This window comes from Micromys minutus (assembly GCF_963924665.1).
Source record: "Micromys minutus genome assembly, chromosome: 20".
Taxonomy (NCBI): Eukaryota; Metazoa; Chordata; class Mammalia; order Rodentia; family Muridae; genus Micromys; species Micromys minutus.
The window spans coordinates 25,961,917-25,984,530 of NC_137955.1; the positions used below are offsets into that span (position 1 = coordinate 25,961,917).

Below are 22,614 nucleotides of genomic sequence, written 5' to 3' on the forward strand. Positions count from 1 at the left end.
AATCACCATCGATGGAGAGACAAAGATATTTCAAGACGAATCAAAATTCACACAATATCTGACCACAAACTCAGCACTACAACGAATTATAGGTGGAAAACCCAATACAAGGAGGGAAAATACAGCCTAGTAAAAACAAGAAAACTCCTAAACAAGAAAACTAAAAGAAGAAAAAAACACAGACACAACTCAACCCAAAAAAGCAAAAATGGCAGGAAACAGAAACAATTATTCTTTGATATATATTAACATAAATGGTCTCAACTCCCCAATAAAGAGACATAGACTATCAGACTGGATACATAAACAAAATCCAGCCTTTTGCTGTATACAGGAAACTCATCTCAGAGACAGAGACAGACACTATCTCAGAGTAAAAGGGTGGGAAAAAAAACTTCCAAGCAAACAGCTCCAAGAAGCAACCTGGAGTGGCTATTCTAATATCGAATAAAGTAAACTTCCAACCAAAAGTTATCAAAAAAGATAAAGAAGGACACTTTTTACTCATTATCGGGGAAATCTGTCAGGAGGAACTCTCAATCCTTAACATATATGCTCCAAATAAAAAATCACCCACATTCATAAAAGAAACTCTACTAAAGCTCAAAAAATACATTTCACCCCACACAATAATAGTGGGAGACTTTAACACCCCACTCTCACCAATGGACAGATCAGGGAAACAGAAACTGAACAAGGACACTGCAAAACTAGCAGAGACTTTGAACCAACTAGAATTAATAGATATATACAGAACATACTATCCTAAAGTAAAAGAATACACCTTCTTCTCACCACCCCATGGCACCTTCTCGAAAATTGACCACATAATTGGACACAGAACGAGCCTTCATCGATATAAGAAGATTGAAATACTCCCATGCATCCTCTCAGATCACCATGGTCCAGGGCTGGTCTTTAACAACAACAAAGACAACAAAATGCCCACATACACATGGAAACTAAACAACGCTCTGTTAAAGGATAGCAGGGTCAAAGAAGAAATAAAGAAAGAAATTAAGGATTTTCTAGAATTCAACGAAAACGAAAACACAACATACCCAAACCTATGGGATGCAATGAAAGCAGTATTGAGAGGAAAACTCATTGCCCTAAGTGCTTCCAAGAAGAAACTGGAGAGAGCTCACATCAGCAACCTGACAGCACAGCTAAAAGCCCTAGAACAAAAGGAAGCAGATATACCCAAAAAGAGTAGACGGCAAGAAATAATCAAAATTAGGGCAGAAACAGACCAAATAGAAACAAAAAAAACCATTGAAAAAATCAACAAAACAAAGAGTTGGTTCTTTGAGAAAATCAACAAGATTGATAAACCCCTACCCAGACTAACTAAAGGGCAAAGAGAGAGTATCCAAATTAACAAAATCAGAAAGGAAAGTGGTGACATAACAACTGAAACTAAGGAAATTCAAGAAATCATCAGATCCTACTACAAAAACTTATACTCCACAAAATTGGAAAATCTGGAGAAAATGGACAAATTCCTAGACAGATACAAGGTCCCAAAGTTTAACCAGGACCAAGTAAACCATCTAAATAACCCTATAACACCTAAAGAAATAGAAGAAGTCATCAAAAGCCTCCCAACCAAAAAAAGCCCAGGTCCTGATGGGTTCAGTCCAGAATTTTATCAGACATTTATTGGGGATATAACACCAATATTCGCCAAACTATTCCAAAAGATAGAATCAGATGGAATATTACCCAACTCATTTTTTGAGGCTACAATAACCCTCGTACCTAAGCCACACAAAGACCCTACAAGGAAAGAGAACTTCAGACCAATCTCACTTATGAACATTGATGCAAAAATACTCAACAAAATCCTTGCAAACCGAATCCAAGAACACATCAAAACCATCATTCATCATGACCAAGTAGGCTTCATCCCTGGGATGCAGGGATGGTTTAACATAAGGAAATCAATCAATGTAATCCACCATATAAACAAACTTAAAGACCAAAATCACATGGTCATCTCACTAGACGCTGAGAAAGCATTTGACAAAATCCAACACCCCTTCATGTTAAAAGTCCTGGAAAGAACAGGAATCCAAGGCCCATATTTAAACATAATAAAAGCAATATACAGCAAACCAACAGCCAACATCAAACTTAATGGCGAGAAACTTGAAGCAATCCCACTAAAATCAGGGACTCGACAAGGCTGCCCACTCTCTCCCTACCGATTCAACATAGTACTGGAAGTCCTGGCTGGAGCAATTAGACAGCAAAAGGAGATCAAGGGGATACAAATCGGAAAGGAAGAGATAAAAACATCACTCTTTGCCGATGACATGATAGTGTACTTGAGTGACCCCAAAAATTCCACCAGAGAACTTCTACAGCTGATAAACAAGTTCAGCAAAGTGGCCGGATACAAAATTAACTCAAACAAATCAATAGCCTTCCTATACTCAAAGGACAAACATGAGAGAAAGAAATTAGGGAAAAGGTACCCTTCACAATCGTTACAAAAACTATGAAATACCTTGGTGTGACTCTAACTAAGGAAGTGAAGGACCTGTATGACAAGAACTTCAAACCTCTACAGAAAGAAATTGAGGAGGATCTCAGAAAATAGAAAGATCTTCCATGCTCATGGATTGGAAAGATCAACATCTTAAAAATGGCCATCCTACCAAAAGCAATCTACAGATTCAATGCAATCCCCATCAAAATTCCAACCCAGTTCTTCATGGAATTGGAAAGATCAATGTGCAATTTCATATGGAATAACAAAAGACCTAGAATAGGGAAATCCATCCTCAACAACAAAAAAAACATCTGCGGGAATCACTATCCCTGACCTCAAGCTATATTACAAGGCAATTGTGCTGAAAACTGCATGGTACTGGTACAGAAATAGGCAAGTGGATCAATGGAATAGAATAGAAGATCCAGAAATGAGCCCTCATGTATATGGTCACCTGATTTTTGACAAAGGAGCAGTAAACATTCAATGGAAAAAGGACAGCCTATTCAACAAATGGTCCTGGTCCAACTGGCACTCAACATGCAAAAGAATGAAAATAGACCCGTTCTTATCTCCTTGTACAAAGCTCAAGTGTAAGTGGATTAAAGATCTCCACATTAAACCAGATACACTGGAACTATTAGATGAGAAAGTAGGGAAAGCCTTAGAACACATAGGTACAGGAGAAAATTTCCTGAACAAAACACCAATGGCTCAAGCTCTAAGGTCAAAGATTAACAAATGGGACTTAATGAGATTGCAAAGTTTTTGTAAGGCTAAGGACATCGTCAAGAAAACAAAACGGCAACCAACAGAATGGGAAAAGATCTTTACCAACACCACATCAGATAGAGGCCTAATATTCAAGGTGTACAAGGAACTCAAAAAGCTAGACACCAGAGAATCAAATAACCCTATTAAAAAATGGGGTACAGAGCTAAACAAATCATTTTCAGTTGAGGAACACCGAATGGCCGAGAAACATCTGAGGAAGTGCTGGACATCCTTAGCCATCAGGGAAATGCAAATCAAAACAACCCTAAGATTCCACCTCACACCAGTCAGATTGGCCAAGATCCAAAACTCACATAACAGCAGATGCTGGCGAGGGTGCGGAGAAAGAGGAACACTTCTCCACTGTTGTTGGGGTTGCAAGCTAATACAACCACTCTGGAAATCTGTCTGGCGATACCTCAGAAAATTGGATATAGTACTACCTGAAGACCCAGCTATTCCACTTCTGGGCATATACCCCAGAGACACTTTAATACACAACAAAGATATATGCACCACAATGTTCATAGCGGCTCTATTTTTAATAGCCAGAAGCTGGAAGGAACCCAGATGTCCTTCAGAAGACGAATGGATACAAAAATTGTGGTACATATACACAATGGAATACTACTCAGCCACCAGAAACAATGACTTAACCAAATTCTTAAGAAAATGGCTGCATCTAGAGAATATCATCCTGAGTGAGATAACCCAGTCACAAAAGAACAGACATAATATTCAGTCACTGATAGTGGGATGCTAACCCCAGAGGCTTGCACTCCCCCAGAAACAACTCACAGACTGTATGAAGTCCAAGAAATAAAGAAAACAAAAACTATACATATATTCACAAAACAAGAAGACTTTGACTATTTCCATGTTGCGTTTTGTTTTGCATGTACTTTACGCTTATTGCAACTAGTACGTTTTCAATGCATACTGTCGAGCCCTTGAAAAAAATCAAGTACTGACTAAAAAACATATTCACATGGTTTTATGTAAAATTTATTTTAATGTCTGAAAAAACAGTACTGACAAAAATGTATAATTTTAAGCAAAAAATGTTTAAAATCTTTACATTTATCTTTTTTTTGCAAAATAAAGTTGTTTAAAAAAATAAAAAAAAAAAAAAAAAAAAGAAGTGAAACCTCAAAGTGAAATCAGACTGTTCATTGTGCATGAGTAATAAGGGGAAAAGGAGACTGACCAGTTGGTTCATGGCAGACTTTTTTCTCTTTCTTTCTGTCTGTCTTCCTTCCTTTTTTTTCTTTCTTTTTGATTTAGCATCTTGACTGAAGGTGGAACCTTTGAACTTACTTAAACAAACAAACAAACAAACAAACAAACAAACAAGGTGAACCTGTTTGTGTCAGCACATGCTTATAATCTAACTACTTGGAAGCTTCAAGAAGTAGGATTGTGACTTGAAAGCCAGTTGGGCTACTGAACATGACTCTACCACAAAACAAACAAACAAATAAAACTCAAACAAGCCACAACATAAAATTAATAGCAAGTAAAAGCAAACAAGCAAAATAACGTTTCATATATTTTATTTTAATATTTCTTTGAAACACAGAAAACTGCAACCAAACTGACTTGTAAGTAACAATAAACTCTACCACACTTTGGTGACAAAGTTTCTGAATCACATCATTTTAGAATGTTTATGTCTGTGTTTCTTATCTTTTCAATGAAAAGTAAAAGCTGTGTCTTTGAATGAAAGTGATTATTAGAATTTTTTGTTTTATAGAATGTATAAATATTCTTGAACTATTGTAAAGTATCAATAAATATGATTAGAATACAGAATTGAGTGGATTAAAGGAAAATCAAACTCACTGCAAAACAAAAATCAGATTTCACAAAGATGTGACATTAATTAAATTAATTGTTTTTATTGCAATAGTAATGTGTGGTATATTGTGATAAATATAAATTTTACTCAGTTGGTGTTTTCTTAGATTTTAGAAAGGAAGAGCCACCATATCGGGTTATTAATTGGCATCTACCTGAAGATCAGAAAAAGAAATATGATAATTTTCAGAGTCTCCTTTCAGAAGAAATAATTTATGGCAGGTAATTTGCTTTGATTCTTTGAACGTTAACATCTTAATTGCTTACTAAAACTTAAATGTGGGTAAATGATGGATACATGATGCTTTGCGTAAGTTTAAGAGAAATGATGGTTGGGTGGGTTGAGGAATACAGGGATGGTTGTGTTTGAATTGTGCATGGTCCATGACTAATAGCTAGATAAGCAATGGGCTGGAGTAAGTCTCTAGAAAGTGGAAGCTGCACCTTTTAGGCCTTGTTATCTACAAGTTACCTGTCACCAAGTTTCCTGTCCTCTGAGCCAGTTCTGTCCCTTCAACTTCTCTACTCAGGGAAAGTAGAGCTACCTTTCTAATGTTCTTTGTCCCCTGCTTATGTAAATTCACTAAGAGAGGTAACTCCTTGTTGGCTTAAAGCTTTCAAAACCTACTTTAATAAGGATTTTTAAATGCTTCAACCTCCCTTCTAGCCTACTCATCAAAGACGGTGGAGAAAGATGGTTAATAAGACAATGCAAAGTTGTTTAGAAGTGGTTCTTTAGGGCAATTCCAAACACAAATCAGTAGTGGCAGTCCAGTCCAAACAGCCAACACAAAATGCAAACCAGTAGCAGCTGCTTGACCTATAATCTACCTTGAACCTCCAAGGAATCAGCATGAGTCAGAGAAGGTGGCAGGAAGCAGTCAGAATACCATGAGAAGTTCTTTGGTATGTTCTTCTCAATGAATTAATGACAAGCAAAGGTCAGCAAAACCCAGCAAAGCATTACAAGGCAACCAACAGAAGAACATCCTCTCATGTCTGTTGGGTTATATTTCTATTCTTTCTAAACATCACATGCCTTCTCAAGTGTCTGATTCAGAAAGCATCTCATGCCCTCTCACATGTCTTCAGCAAAGCATCCGTTCAGAGACTGCTTCCAGAAAGACATCATGTGACACAACCGAGTTGTTAGAGAAACCAAAATTTTTCACTTCAAACTCCCTTGTGCATGAATGTGTCACTCTTTGGTCCTTTCCTATTAAACTCGTTTGAAAGCTTTCTTTCCCTCCTCCCTTTTATTTAAAATAATTTTTTTCTCACATAATACATTCTTATTGCAGTGTCCCGTCCCTCTGCTCCTCCCAGTACCTCCCTATTAGGTCCACCACCTTTCTGTACCTCATTGGAAGACAAACAGATTTCTAGGAGATAATAATAAATTATGACAAAATAAAATATAATAAGATAAAACCAAAACTAGCACATCAGAGTTAGACAAGAAAAACAACCAAAAAGAAAAGAGTTTAAGAAAAGGCACAAGACTCACTAGCTTTCACACTCAGAAATCCCATAAAAGTACTAAACTAATAAATATGTATGCATGTATGTATGTCTGCATGTATGTATGCATGTATGTAAGTCTGCATGACCTGATGTGGACCCTGTACATGCTGGCTCAGTCTCTCTGAGTTCATATATGCTTTGTTCATGTTTAGGAGGCCTTGTTTTCTTGGTGTCCTCTATCCTTTTCGGCTTTTACAGTCTTCTTGCTTGCTCTTTCTCTGGGTTCTCTGAGTCCTAGAGGGAGGGAGAGATTTGATGCAGATTTAGGGCTAAGTGCTGCACAATGCCTGGAGATGGGTCTCTATATATGTTTGCATCTGCTGCGAAGGGAAGCTTTCTGATGATGGCTGAGCGAGGCACCGATCTATGAGTATACCCGAATGTCATTAGAAATCATTATACTGCTGCTTTTCTTTCGTTTTGTTTTAGACCAACAGTATTTGACCTTAGGTCTCTGGGATACCCGGTGCTAGGCATCATTGTCCAATTGGGTTACTATTTATGCACATTTAAGCATATATATTGCGTCTTCATTTTAAGCCGGAACTCTGGAGAGGTGGTTAAAATTGGGTTATTATTTATACAAATTTAAAACACACACACACACAGACACACACACAAATATAAATTTTGGTTTAACATACAAAAGACAAAGATCATAAGTTTATATATTGTTTTCCTAACTGCTTAAGTTTTAGGCAGAAAGTTAAAACATGCTCAGCTTAGTTCCAATATTATCATTGGGATGTTCTCTTTATGGCACAAAACATCCAAGCTAAGATAAGAAAGGATTAAAAGCAGTAACGTTATCATTGAGGATTATTATAGCTGTGATTATACTACTTATACAGACTGGCAGGGGAGAGTAGTGTTACTCAAAAACTCATTACATACTGTGAGTTAAACAGCACTATACACCTGCACATGGTGATTGATGCTCTGAGATCTACAATCAGTCTTCTAAGACAGAAGAAATCAAACTCATATTAGTGATGAACAGGAATTACATCCCGAGGAAATGTGATGGAAGTGGGTTCATTTTTGGAAGTAGAAATACCTACAGCAGAATAATTAAAGGAAGGTTTTGAACATTTGTAATTCAGGTAGAAGGCTAATGCTTCATGGTCACTTGGAATTCTCTCTCTCTCCCTTTCTCTCTTTCTCTCTGTCTCTCTGTCTCTGTCTCTGTCTCTGTCTCTGTCTCTGTCTCTCTCTCTCTCTCTCTCTCTCTCTCTCTCTCTCTCTCTCTCTCTCCACCCCTCTCTCTCCCCTCCTTCCCCCCTAAACCACACACTTGTAGTCAGTTGATCTTTGACAAAGGAGCTAAAAGCATCCAGTGGAAAAAAAAGATGGCATTTTTCACAGATGGTGCTGGTTCATGTAGAAGAATTCAAATCAATCCATTTGTATCTCCAGTACAAAGCTCAAGTTCAAGTGAATCAAGGACCTCCACATAAACCCAGATACACTCAAAGTAGTAGAAAGTGGGGAAGAGCCTTGAACACATAGGAACAGGGGGAAATTTCCTGAACAAAACACCAATAGCTTATGCTCTAAGATCAAGAATTGACAAATGGGACTTTATAAAATTGCAAAGCTTTTGTAAGACAAGGGCACCATAAAAAGGACAAAGGGCAACAAACAGATTGGGAAAAGTTCTTTACCAATCCTACATTGAATGGAGGGCTAATATCTAATATAAACACAAGAAGCTAGACCCCAGAGAAACAAAAACCCTATTAGAAAATGAGGAACAGAGCTAAACAAAGAATTCTCAACTGTGGAATATTGAATGGCTGAGAAACACCTAAAGATACATTCAACATCCTTTGTCATGAAAATGCAAATCAAAACAACCCTAAAATTCTACTTCATATCAGTCATAATGGCCACAATCAAAAACTAAGATGACAGCAGATGCTGGTGAAAGACCCCCGAATTGGGGAAGCCTCTCACTCTAGTACCAGGAGAAGGCGAACCCAAGAACTCAGAGATCCAGTCTTGGGGGGGGGGGAGGCAACTGAGTGTGAGGTAACCCAGTCACAACAAAACACACATGACATGCACTCACTGATAAGTGGATATTAGCCCAGAAGCTCAGATTGCCCAAGATACAATTCACAGACAACATGAAGCTCAAGAAGAAAGACTAAAGTATGGATGCTTCAGTCCTTTTTAGAAGAAGAAACAAAAATATTCACAGGAGGAAATATGGAAACAAAGTTTGGAACAGAGACTGAAGGAAAGGCCATCCAGACACTGACTGCCCCACCTGGGAATCCAGTTCATATACAGCCACCAAACCCTGACAATATTGCTGTTGCCAAGAAGTGCAAGCTGACAGGAACCTGTATAGCTGTCTCCTGAGAGACTCTGCCAGAGCCTGACAAATACTGAGGCGGATGCTCACATACAACCATTGAACTGAGAACGAGGTCCCCAGTGGAGTACTTAGAGAAAGGATTGAAGGAGATGAAGGGGTTTGCAACCCCATGAGAACAACAATACCAACCAACCAGAGCTCCCAGGCACTAAACCCATATCCAAAGAGTACACATGGCTGGACATATGGCTCCAGCTGCATAAGTATTAGAGGATGGCCTTGTTGGGTATCAGTGGGAGGAGAAGCCCTTGGTCCTGCCAAGGCTTGATGCCGCAGTGTAGGGGAATGTCAGTGTGGGGAGGCAGAAGAGTGTATGTGGGGGAGCACCCTCTCAGATGCAGGGGGTGGGACAGGGATTTATAAAGGGGAAACCGTGAAAGGGGATAACATTTGAAATAAATAAAATATATTCAATAAAAATTAAAAAACTAAAACAAATCACTAGATTGTCTAATTTAAGTTAAATAAAACCATCTCTATAAGAACAATTTAAAAACATTTCATAACAGAGAACAGAATTTAACTATAAAGATGGACACAGAAACAGGTATAGATTTACATACTTTCTCTCACATATTTTCAGTTTTGTATGCTTTATAGTTTTTGAAGCAAAATTAGTTATCAGAGAATTATATGATATTTTCCCTTATAATTACATGGAATATAAAGAACATGACTTTAGTCATTGCCTCCAAGGTAGAAAGTCTATCTGTCTGTATCTATCTATCTATCCATCTATCTATCTATCTATTGTACCTATTGCAACTTAAATGTCTCATGCTAAAGCCTAGATAGACTTACACATAAGGGAGAAGAAATATCAGAAAAACATGTTTTTCTGCTTTTGGAATAGACAAAATAATTTTATTATCCTTTAAATATGTTTACCTGTTTTTGGAAACAATAGTATTAATGTAATAGTTATAGTTCCACATGATATAATAATTATGGTTCCAGGTAATGTAATAGGGTTTTAGATGGTGTAATAGTTATGGTTCTAGGTGATGTAATAGGGTTCTAGATGATGTAATAGTTAGGGTTCTAGAGACCCATTACACATTGGGCATGTGATAGACATTGTATTATATTAGCTGATTGACTTCTCTCCAAGAACATTTGATTGCCTTAGTGAGCAACCAAACACAAGTGGAGGCTAGATGTTTGATCATTGCAGACAGGAAAGGATGAGATATGCAAGCACAAATCCAGTTGACTGGTATGCTGTTCCTTTTGCAATAGTCTTAAAACCTAAACAAAATTGAGTAAGCAAACTGATTTATATTTCCATCCACATTTTGGATGTTAAAACTCACAATAAACATTTGTTGGTAATGTACTTTTCCCCTGATAAATTCATAGGAAAACACAACACTTTACTTGTATTGGTGCCTGCAGAAACTTTTCTACTATAGCCTTGTATTGAGCAGCAGGTAGAAATTCAAGAGCTTTCTTCTTACAAGAAAATTGTAGCTTGTAGGGTAGCATTTCTGTATTTCTATTGAATGCCCAGGGCAGTGTTCAAATTTTATATAGCTTAACACACTCACAGAATTCCTATTTAGGTTAGGAAATATTTTTAAGCTCAATGTGGACAAGAGATTATAATACTAGTACACTTGAACAATTCGGACATAAGTTTGACATTATTGGCTTCTAAATACCATTTAGATAAATTTCTACATAGAGAACAGAGAAAGCTTTGAGACATTTTCTTCATATTTTTCATGTTTTCATAAAACTTCACATTACACCTATCCTTAAATAAGCATTGTCAATCGGAGAGTGTTGAAATAACTACTTTGTTAAAAGGTCTCAATTGTCTGTAATGTTTTCTAAACTTGAGTAAATTATTCACTTTCTTAACTATCAACACGTTGCCCAGTGTTAAAATGTAATAAATTTTCTGAGAAATCTAACTCTTTTATGTTAGAAACAAGGTCATATATGACACCTTTATTTCATATTGTTGAAAGCATTATTTTTTCATGGTCTGGGTCTAGAATACCCATGATTATTTAGCAGCTACATTTTACTTCAGGAAAGTGTCAAAATATTTTAATTACATTCATGAAGGAATATACACTACCACTTTGGATGCAGGCTGCCATCTTGTAAACTATGATTAAGATTAAGAAAATGCACATATTCTGATTTGTTCTTTGAATATTGATTAATCGACAGTAAGATGTTTTATGTTTGGTGTATGAACTATCTAGTTTTGTGACAAATTTACACAAGATCACATCATTTGAGAGAATAACACTTCAAGCTAGAGACTTCTCTTTGCCCAAATTGGCGAGTGGGCAATTCTTTAGGGCACTATTTTATTAATGTAGATGGTGTATTTCAGTGTACAAAGTGCACCCTTTAGGTAGGTTGCTCTTGATGGCATAAAAACATGTTGAAGAGCCAATAAGCATCATTTATCCATTTCTTTGACTTTAGCTCCTGCTTCTAGGTTCCTGCCCTGCTTGATTGTGTCCTGCACTGAGTTTTCTCAATGATGAAGTGTTATTTGGAAATTTAATCAAAATAAACCTTTTGATTTCCATGTTGCTCTTGTCATGTTTTGTCACAGAAATAAAAGCATGACTAAGACTGGGGGAAAAAAGAAGTAGGAGGAGGGAGGGGAGTGAAAAAAAACTTTCTATGCCTTTGCTTTGCTTTTAACTAAAAAAAAAAACATACTTAACTTTATGAGATGCAATATAGTTCACATATGAAGTAATGCTAATACTTGTCTGGCTTTATATGGAATAGCAGAAAAAAAAATCCAGAATACAGAGCCTCTTTTCATAAAACATATTAGAAATCATTGTTTTTCTAAGTGAGTCACAATTTATATAGTCCAGGCGCTGCTAGTTACAATATTAAGACTGACCTTGAACTCTTGTTTCTTCTGTCTCCATTTCTAGCACATTGGAATGATCGTCTTGTGTTTGTCTGGCTGTAGGATGTTTTCATTGAGCATAGCATTATTCAAAGTAGTGTGAAAAAGGTCTTTAAAATATTTGTTGTGTTTTACTTATTATTTATTCATTTGTTTATTTATTACAGGTACGACCATCAGACTTTTGTAAAGATTTATAAACGTCTTGGGGACTTATGCACTCACTTACTAAGCAGAAAGGACACCATAAAGTTCTTAAAAAATGAGAACTTTGACCTAATACTTCTTGATTCATTCGACTTGTGTTCTTTGCTGATTGTTGAAATTCTTGGGAAACAATTTGTGTCCTTTCTTACCATGCATTTTAGCTATCTGGACTTTGCATTACCAAGCACCCCCCTGTCCTATGTTCCAGTGTTTGGTTCTGGTCTAACTGACCAAATGGACTTCTGGGGCCGAGTGAAGAACGTTCTAATGTTCTTTGATTTCTCCATGAAGCAAAGAGAAATATTTTCTCAATATGATGGTGCCATCCAACAGCACTTTGCAGAAGGTTCTCGTCCAGTTTTGTCTGACCTTCTACTGAAAGCAGAGCTGTGGTTTGTCAACTCTGACTTTGCCTTGGATTTTGCTCGTCCTCTGTTTCCCAACATTGTCTATGTGGGAGGCTTAATGGACAAACCTGTTCAGCCAATACCCCAAGTGAGTGATTATTGGCTCTCAGTTTATATTTCATTCAGAGACTTTTAGTACCAGGTGGGAATCGTTACTAGGCAGAGATGTCCTGAAAGGAAGTACTTGAAGGTAAGGGAGGCATTCGTAGTCCACATTATTAGGCCTGTGAAAGTACAGTGCCAGAATGCCCCATGGTGAGGTACAAGACCTGGTTATATGGTAAGAGGTATAAATTTCTTTTGTCCTCTTGTAGTCCTGAATTTGGCAGAGTAACTACTTTGGTTAGTGTTGATATTTACAAATTTACACACACACACACACACACACACACTTATCTTCTGGTTCTACTGGGTGTCAGAGTCTCTACCTTTCCTTGCACTGTTTGGAGAGTGATCACTGAATGATATGGGATTTTTCAATCCTGGAAGGAATTGTCATACAGACTTTGGATAAAATCCTCTGAAAACCTAAATTGGGGAGGGATAGTATATAGATGTGGAAGTGAGACAGTTGTCATCTGAGTTCCCTGACTGAATCTCCAAGTAGTAGAAGATTCATTTACATTTAGAGATCTATATGTGATTGGCCGAGTCCTCACCTTCCAGACATGTGAATCAGATACTAGCACACTGAGAGATGAAATAGTTGTCAAAGGAAAGAGTAGGGAGAAATGTTTTAAAGTAATTCCTGACAACATAGGGTATTTGGTCACATACTTCTTTAAGAATCATGTTAGAAGCTAAATAGACAGTTGTGGTTGTCAATATACAAAGCAGACTTTGTATCAGAACTTTTACAGAAAATTAAAGACTTGTATATAATTATTTGAAATGTTGTGTTTATCAGACTTTATGATCACATTATTTAAAATATGTGAAACAGTTAATTCACAGAGAAGATGTAAAAAAATATGTCATATATGCACCAAAATATGAAACAAAAATATGAAGAAAATGTAATGAATTTAAAGAAGAAATAAATAATTTAAGACTTCAATACTACAGTTGTAGAATGAGAAGACTATCCATAATATAGTATATTTATAATATAGTAATTACTTACTATAATCTTCAATAACACTATAAACTAATCAGAATTATTAGAAATATATAGAATAGTCTTTACATTTATTTTTTAAAATCATTCTATGCATCTGAATGTTTGTTATTCATGTAAGCCTGTGCACCAGAAATATGTATGACTGCCTCGGAAAAGACCAGATCTCCTGGAGAGGGAGTTACAGGTGGCTGTGACCTGCTGTGTGGGTGCTGGGAACTGAACTCTGGGCCTCTGGAAGGACAGTAAATTCTCTTAGATGCTGGGCCATTTCTCTTGCTCAAGCATTCTTTCCAACAAGACTAGGGCACATATTCTTCTCTAACACACACACAAAAAATCCTTGTTTCAAGCATTAGAACACATCTAGTCTAAAACAATCCTGGTACAACTTAAAATCTCAAATTAATGCAAAAATCTCCTATCACAGTGAGATGATATAGAAATCAACAACATGTAAAATAAACAGCACACTCTAAGACAACCAGCGAGACAACGGGGGAAAAGTCAAGATGAACATTTGAAAATACTATATATCAGGGAAAAGAGATAAAAAAAATAATGGAATAATAAAGAGCAACACAAACCAAACAGGATGCCCTCTGTAGCTCCAACTGAGGATGGGAGTAGAACCCTTCATTCTGGAAACAGAAAAAAAAAGAGAGAACTAAACAGGAGACGAGTAGAAAGGAGAGGCTGAAAAGTCACAGCAAAAACAGTTCAAACAGTCAATAGGTGAAATATTGGCTTCAACAGAACTAAAAATGAACATTATCCTCGCAAACCACTAGATTCATTCAGAAAATAAATAAGAACAATCCAACAATTAAATTCTAAGGTGAAAAATTACCCATCACTATTTAAAACACTAGAGAGGATAAGGGAACCATACAGATGTGATTGATGTACCATCAAATTAGGTGACCTGCAGAAATGGACAAATTCCTGTGGACATTTGTTGAAAAAACTGACCCTAGGACAAATAGAAAATCTGAAACTTGTGAGATTAAATTAGGTTGGAAAAGCCAAACAAAATCTTTCATCAAGAAAGTCTAATATAACATAGGTTAACTGGCAAATTAAGCGGAACACCAAAGACTAGAAGGCAGTTCCGCTATAAATATACAGTTGTATAGGGAAGAGTGCTTCGCAGCCCTTTCTATGAGTCTGTCATTACTCTGTTACCAAAGACAAAAAACAAAAACAGATGATAAGAAATTATAGAACAAAGCTGGTGAAGATACGTTGTATGTTCTATTGTATATTTCTAGCATAATTATAAAATAATGCAATTGATGTTAAAAAAAATAGTTCAAAAGCACCTCAAGTTGTTAAACATAGAATTACTCTTAACAATTAGGTTATTACCAAATTTATAATTTAAGCAACAGAAATCAGTCACTCAAATAAAATCTTGTGTATGTGTGTATATGCATATATGTGTGTATATATATGTACACACATATGTATATATGTCTTTGTGTATATTTACATGTACATGTATATGTATGTGTGTAGACACACCTTGGTTGTCCGTTAAATGCTGAGAACTCAGACACAACATTAATATTGGGGGTTTGAGGATATAGAAAGCTCTTTGAGTGCCAAACTGAGTAACCTCACAGCACAATATGGAGACACTGATTTCATGGGTAATGGAATTTTCTGAAGCCACCACCCCTCATATTCTTTGTTTCTGTATGACTTTTTTGGAGACTCATCACCTCCACACTCAGTGGCTGAGTCTGAGTTTTGTACCTAAGATGATGACTCAAAATAAGCTGGGAAATATTGGAAATAGATCTCTGGCTGCACAATTTATTCAGCCTCTGGTGAAGAGATGACTGCTAATTCATGCAGTAACATGAACACAGCACACGAGACACAGCTGCACAAGCCTATGAAATGACTTTTATCATATAGAACACGGGCAACTGAAGCATGGGTTTATTCAATACCTGGCCTGCTTTCTCAACATCACTGCCTTGGCTTTTACAAACCACCACTTTGCCTTCTTCCCCTTATTTTTCCTCCAGGACTTGGAGAATTTTATCACTCAGTTTGGAGACTCAGGTTTTGTCCTTGTGGCCCTGGGCTCCCTAGTGTCCAAGTATCAGATGGAGGACATTATTAAGGAGATGAACAGTGCCTTTGCTCACCTCCCTCAGGGGGTGCTATGGGCATGTAAGGATTCTAATTGGCCTAAAGATATCAGATTGTCCTCAAATGTCAAACTCATGGATTGGCTTCCACAAACTGATCTTCTGGGTAAGCTCCCCCTACACCTGTTATTTTACTTCCATTTAAATGCTTTTGGGACTTAATTGATATCCAATAACTGATTGCTTGGACTGGCAGAAGAAAAGGCTGCTGATAGGTAAAGATTTATCTCCAGGAGGCAAGGATTAGCAGCTAGAATTCTTGTAGCCCAAGCTACACTCCGGACCGGCTATGGCAGCACCTTCCTTATTTTTTTCAACTCAGACAGGCCTTAAGTCCCTAATTAGATATGAAGAGTTATGTTGCCTTGATGTAACAGTATCTAACATTGAAAAGGATTAATCTAATGCCATCTTGGACAATGTGTGAACTATAACTACTTTCTGGGGCAGCTGGCACTATCTGTTGCCAAATTCTCACAATGTTGTGAGAATGATTTAGCAATTTTAAAACATAAATATGAATGTAAGCATGTAGACACATGTTGGTTGTCAGCTAGGGGCTGAAAACTCAGACACTTAACAACATGAATGTTAGGGATTTGAGGACATGGGAAGCTCTTTGAGCGCCAACCTAAATAACCCCATAGTATGCTATGGAGACACTTATGTCTTTGGCAACAGAGGATTCCCTAAAGGAATCTGCCTTCAGATTCTTTGTTTCTGTGTGACTTTTTGGAAACCCATCATTGCCACACTGAGTGTGAGTTTTGTACCTAAGAGTGTGGCTCAAAAGAAGCTGGAAAATTTGGGAAATTTTGGAAATAGACCTCTGTTGAATAAAACCACAAGCTACACATTAGGAAAAAGGCTCTCTTTCCAGCGAACATGGGTAGATCTTGTGTGAGGTATAGTTTGGGATGATTTCCATATGATCATAAGAAATGTTCAATTGCTTTCAAGATAGAGCAGCAGAGAAGACCTGTACATCTACAAGTGTGTCTGGTTTACCGTTTCCTTTTGTAAGCTTTCCTTGAAGCAGAGGAGATAGCAGACAGGATATAAGCTTCACAAGAGAGCAGATATGGAAAGCAAGAGATGGCAGAGGCAAGAAAATTGAAGAAAAAAGCATCAGTGGAAGAGACAAGGATGAATAGTAGGGCAGGAAACATGTCTGTCTTGTCCCTCTCCTTGTAGCTGGATGCCTTTGGATTGAAGTAAGGCATTTCTCTGCAGAGGGTAGGCTAGACATTCTATTCTGGAACACTGCAAATACTGAAAGCAAATCAACAAGTCCATTCTCCATAGCACATGGTTAATTCTTGGATTGGCTGCTTTACCCGGTATCTGAAGCATTCATGGTGAAATCTTGGACAATCTCTCTCTTTTGCAACAGCTCACCCTAGCATCCGCCTGTTTGTCACCCATGGGGGGATGAACAGTGTGATGGAGGCCATTCATCATGGGGTACCCATGGTGGGGATTCCATTTTTTGCTGATCAACCTGAAAACATGGTCCGAGTAGAAGCCAAGAAAATTGGTGTTTCTATTCAGCTAAAGACGCTCAAGGCAGAGACTTTTGCACTCACAATGAAAGAAGTCATAGAAGACAAGAGGTATGCAGCTGTCTGGGGTTGTCCCTTAGGCGGAGTGTGGGCCTAACACAGGGATCTGTGTAATCTGTTTTCCAGTGAAACCAAAATTTTGTGCTATGTTTTATAATACACCTGTGAGACTTGAAGGTCCTGCTTTTCCTTTGCTATTAATCCCAATTTTTGGTCAGGGTCTAAATGGTGCTTCTGTGTATGGTGGTATGACAGTTTCTTATCTACACAGTATCTTTATGACCTCTGATGACCTCTGATGACCTCTGATGACCTCTGATGACCTCTGATGACCTCTGATGTTTGGATTCCTGTACTATTCCAGTTGAAACAAGAGAGGACATTTACATGTTTTTTGTGGCTTATCTTCCTGATCACTTTCTCCTTGACACTTTGACATCTCCCTATCCTTGTCTCTCCTACAGTAGCACATAGAAAGCACACACCTTGAAGAATCAGTGTGTATCAGTTCTATTCTGTTCCTAGGGATCAGGTCAGGTCTGTTATAAAAGAATATTTTACAAATCTAGCACAAGTGGGACACAGAGAGGAGCTTGGAGACACACAGACCTCTTGCCCATTCAGCATAGTGACTTAACAACCCAACAGGAGTAAATATTAAGGATTCAGTATCTTAATGACTATAATGAGATACACGCCTGTTATGCCTGTTCATAGTATTTATTTATTTATTTATTTTTATTGGATATATTTTATTTGTATTTCCAATATTATCCCCTTGCCAGATTTCCCCTTCTTAACCCCTATATCCCAACCCCTGCTTCTATGGAAATGTCGCCCTATCCACCTACCCCCTCCCACATTCCCACCATGACATTCCTCTACACTGGGGCAAGAAGCCTTGGCAGATTCAAGGGCTTCTCTTCCCACTGATGCCCAACAAGGCCATCCTCTGCTACATGTGCAGCTGGAGGAATGGGTCTGTCTATTTGTGCTCTTTGGACAGTGGTTTAGTCCCTGGGAATTCTGGTTGGTTGGTATTTTTGTTCTTAAGGAGTTGCAAACTTCTTCTGCTCCTTTGATCCTTTCTCTAACTCCTCCACTGAGGACTCCGTTCTCAGTTCAATAGTTCGCTGTGGGCATCCACCTCTATATTTGTCATGCTCTGGCAGAGCCACTAAGGAGACAGTATATCAGGCTCCTGTCAGCACGCACTTGTTTGGCATCAGCAATATTGATTGGGTTTGGTGGCATTGGATTTCCAGGTGGGGCAGTATCTGTATGGTCTTTGTTTCAATCTCTGCTTCAAATGTTGTCTCCATATTTCCTCCTGTGAATATTTTTGTTCCTTCCTCTAAGAAGGACTGAAGCAACTGACTTTGGTCTTCCTTCTTCTTGAACTACATGTGGTCTGTGAACTGTATTTTGGGTAATCCAAGCTTCTGGGCTAATATATACTTATCAGTGGATGCCTATCATGTGTGTTTTGTTGTGACTGGGTTACCTGACACGGGATTCTCTAGTTCCATCTATTTACCTAAGAGTTTCATGAAGTCATTGTTTTAATAGCTTGTTCATAGTATTGAATGTGATCATTCTCTCTGTGCGCTGTACAGTGTAAAATGTGCTTGTGGGTTTTTTTTTTTCCCCTAAAAACTGTGGCCATTTTTCTTAATTTCCTGCCAGGTCTCCTCCCAGTTTCCAGCCCAGCCCCTTCTTAGGCTTCTCCTAACCAACTGTTCTTCTTTCAGTGTCCTTCTGCTTAACCAGTCTCTTCTCCCAGTCTGCCCAATACTAACAGCTCAAAACTGGAACAACTGCTCTAGCCTATCTACTCAGTTCAGCTTCTTCTGGCTCAACTGTCTTTTAACAATATCTTCTGCCTCAGCTGCCTTTTCTTCTTGCTCTGCTAGCCCAATTTGCTTTCACAGCCTCTGATGGCTTTTTAAAGAAAAATCCTATTCTGTTTCCAGAAATCCAAGAGGCAACCAACACTGAAGGTCATAGGGTCAAGCAGTTCTAATAGCTATGAATTCATTTTTTCTATTAATTTTTCATACATTCATATTATATACTTTTCATAGTTCCCTCCTTCCAGTTCTCTTCTTACATAGCCCCTTCCCCTTTCCCACTCTCTTCTCTAAAAGGGGGGCTGCCCACTTATCAACTCACCCTTGCACTTCTGACCCTCTTATCCACCCACCATGACACATCAAGTCACTGCAGGACTAGGCACATCCTAACCACTGAGGCTAAACAAGGCAGCTCAGTTAGGGGGAAAGAGTCCACAACAGGAAACAGTCATGGATAGCCTGCTCTCCAGTTGTTGGATTATCTGTATGAAGATCAAGCCTTATATCTGCTATGTATGTGTCCAGTGTGAAACTAGGTCCAGCCCCTATATGCTCTTTGGTTGGTGGTTCAGTCTCCTGGAGCCCTCAAGGGTCCAGGTTAGTTGACTCCTGTAGAATCCCTATCTCTTCAGGGTCCCTCAATCCTTTCCTTAACTCCTCTACAAGACTTACCGAGCTTGGTCTAATGTTTGACTGTAGTTTCCTTCATATTAAATAATGGATGGCTTATCTCTTTATCAGCCCCCGTGGTCTCACTCCGAGGGTGCTGCTTTAGTATGGAGCTGAACACACAGACTCTGTTACTTGGTCCATGAGCTCCACGCTCTGAGATTCCCTTCCCAGGTGGTTCACTCTGCCTGCCCTGGTGCTTCTCACCCTGCGAGTTCCTTTACCCCACTGTCGGCACAAACAGGACTCTAAGGCCCAATAGCTTTTCATACAGGTGTATATATTAAATTCTCAATCCACAAACCTCTACACAATAAGATTACTTCCAGAGGACAAAGACACAAACTGCCCTTCTATATGAGATAAAATGACCAATAGAAATCCTAAAAATATTAAAATCTACCTATCTCCGATTAAGTCCACCTGGATCTAGGTCTGTTTTCTCCAGCTCCATCTTGCTTCCTCCCCTTCTCTGTTCCTCTTCTGTTTTCCTACCTTTTCTTTGCCTACCTCTCCACTGTCCAATCATATATCACCTTAACATCAGTCCACAGTTTCCATCAGTTGTTCTGGTTCACTGTCCTGGGCCCCTCTCTTTCTGGATCTCCCTACATCTGATTCCACACCCTGTTCCCCTCCTCATCTCCTCTCACATCCCATCCCCTCCCTTCAGTGACCGTTGTATTTCTCTGTCTAAGTATTTTCCCTTCAAATATTAGTTATAATCCTTCTGTGTAGGTTCTTCTTTTACATTAAACTTTAAAACATGACTTTAATACCTATTCTTGAAAATTTTTGGTTTTATGGAGTGTATTTTGATCAACTGCATCTTACTTTCTCCTCCAATTCTTCTGAGGACTCCCTCCAAGAACACCCTCTCAAATTCATATTTCCTTTTAAAATCTTTGTTTCCTTATTTATTTACTTATGTATTTATGTATTTATGTATATATGTATGTATGTATGTATGTATGTATTTATTTATTTATTTACTCTTTAACCAATTGCATTCAACTATCCCCATGTGCATGGGTTTGGTGGGGGTCATCTACTGTGCCATGGGACTTACTGATGGGCCTTGAGTAACAATGTTAAGAGTTTACCAACAGATTTCATTTAGAGCTGACCTATGGATACACCCTAGAAATATGTGTGTGTGTGTGTAAGAGAGAGAGAGAGAGAGAGAGAGAGAGAGAGAGAGAGAGAGAGAGAGAGAGAGAGAGGAGGGAAGGAGTGTGTGGGGGGGCTTGTGTGTTTGTTTATGATGTAAGATCTAAGTACTAGCACAGTAAATGGGTAACACTGTCTCTCTGCATATGTCCACAGGTACAAGTCTGCAGCAATGGCCGCCAAGATTATCAGGCACTCCCACCCACTGACCTCTGCCCAGAGGCTTGTGAGCTGGGTAGATCACATCTTGCAGACAGGGGGTGCAGCACATCTCAAGCCCTATGCTTTCCAGCAGCCATGGCATGAGCAGTATCTGCTGGATGTCTTTCTCTTTCTACTAGGGCTCACACTGGGCACCTTGTGGCTTTGTGGGAAGGTTGTTGGTGCTGTGATCAGGTATCTGCGTAGAATGAGAAAGGTAAAGCAGACATAATGCTGAAATGCTGGGCTTGGTTCTGGTGTGGGAATGGAAGCTCTGTGGCTCTTCAGAGTCCTTTCATAAGTTAGCACAGAGCAACTCTAGCATTCTGTCTCCCTTTTCGATTGATGCACCTGAGTTGGTAACTCACTACTTTAACTCCTTTGCTTCTTGTTTGACTCTTATGACCTTCACCCCTACTTACATTTACACGCATCTGTTCCCCCTCCTACTCATTTATCCTGAACACACTGTTTCAATAGACTGGTCCTCCTTGTGGCTCCTCATGTTCTTCTTCTTTTTATTCCTTCTATCATTTTGGATTAAATAATATTTGGCAAATTATTTTTTCTTGTTCTTCTCTTTTCTTATAAACAGTCTTTAGAACTCAGAACACCTGTTCTGCCTTACTCCTCTCTTTCTCTTAGGCGGGAACAGCAATCATTCCCAGGCTAAAATATAAATGAGTTCATTTAAGAAGATATAAAGTAGAAAAATATAATAATTATAATGTGGTAAAAATCAGAATAAAATCATATACAAATGAAATATTGGAATAACATAATTTTGAAATACTTGTGATATAAAGGACTTATCTCTAAATGTTTAAGAAATTAAACAAGGAAAGAACCAGTTGTCTATTCAGTCATTGGATGTAGAATGAGGTTCAGTATTGTCAACTAAAATAATGCCAATGAAGCAATAAGTATATCCTTTCATACTTTCTAAGATGCTAAGAGTTGATGTGCCATGAATAGAGTACATCTATGCTTCACACGCTATATTTTCTATTCTTGAGAAGAAGTGTAAGTCAGAGAATCACAAGATGGTCCCTCTGTACTGTATGGATGCTTCACACATCACAGTTCGCATCACCCACAGGTGTGCCACTGTTTTGTGCATAAAACATGTTAAAATGAACAAAATAGATGAACTCATGAAATCAAATACACACATCTTCTCACCAGAAATTTTATCACCACAGCGAGCATGAAAAACTAACACAACTAATGGCTGAAAATATTTTGCGTGTCAAATTCTCAGTTAAAGAAAAACATACATAGGGATGGCCTTGTGATTTACTGCTTGTTTTTCATAGTTGTGTGGACAAGTGTTTGGGAATC

General features: G+C 38.2%; 1 protein-coding gene across 2 annotated transcripts in view; it reads left to right on the forward strand.

The window, feature by feature from the left end:
- Positions 1-21,505, forward strand: part of LOC308433491 (UDP-glucuronosyltransferase 3A2-like) — a gene marked incomplete at both ends in the record, with an annotated part of 34,276 nt that extends 12,771 nt beyond the window's left edge. For both annotated transcript variants that reach the window (XM_080933578.1, XM_080933579.1), the window contains 5 exons: positions 5,236-5,350; positions 12,093-12,627; positions 15,693-15,924; positions 17,212-17,431; positions 21,229-21,505. In XM_080933578.1, coding sequence (XP_080789704.1) covers positions 5,236-5,350; positions 12,093-12,627; positions 15,693-15,924; positions 17,212-17,431; positions 21,229-21,505 — 1,379 coding nt within the window. The remainder of the gene's footprint in view (positions 1-5,235; positions 5,351-12,092; positions 12,628-15,692; positions 15,925-17,211; positions 17,432-21,228) is intronic.
- Positions 21,506-22,614: the final 1,109 nt, after the last annotated feature.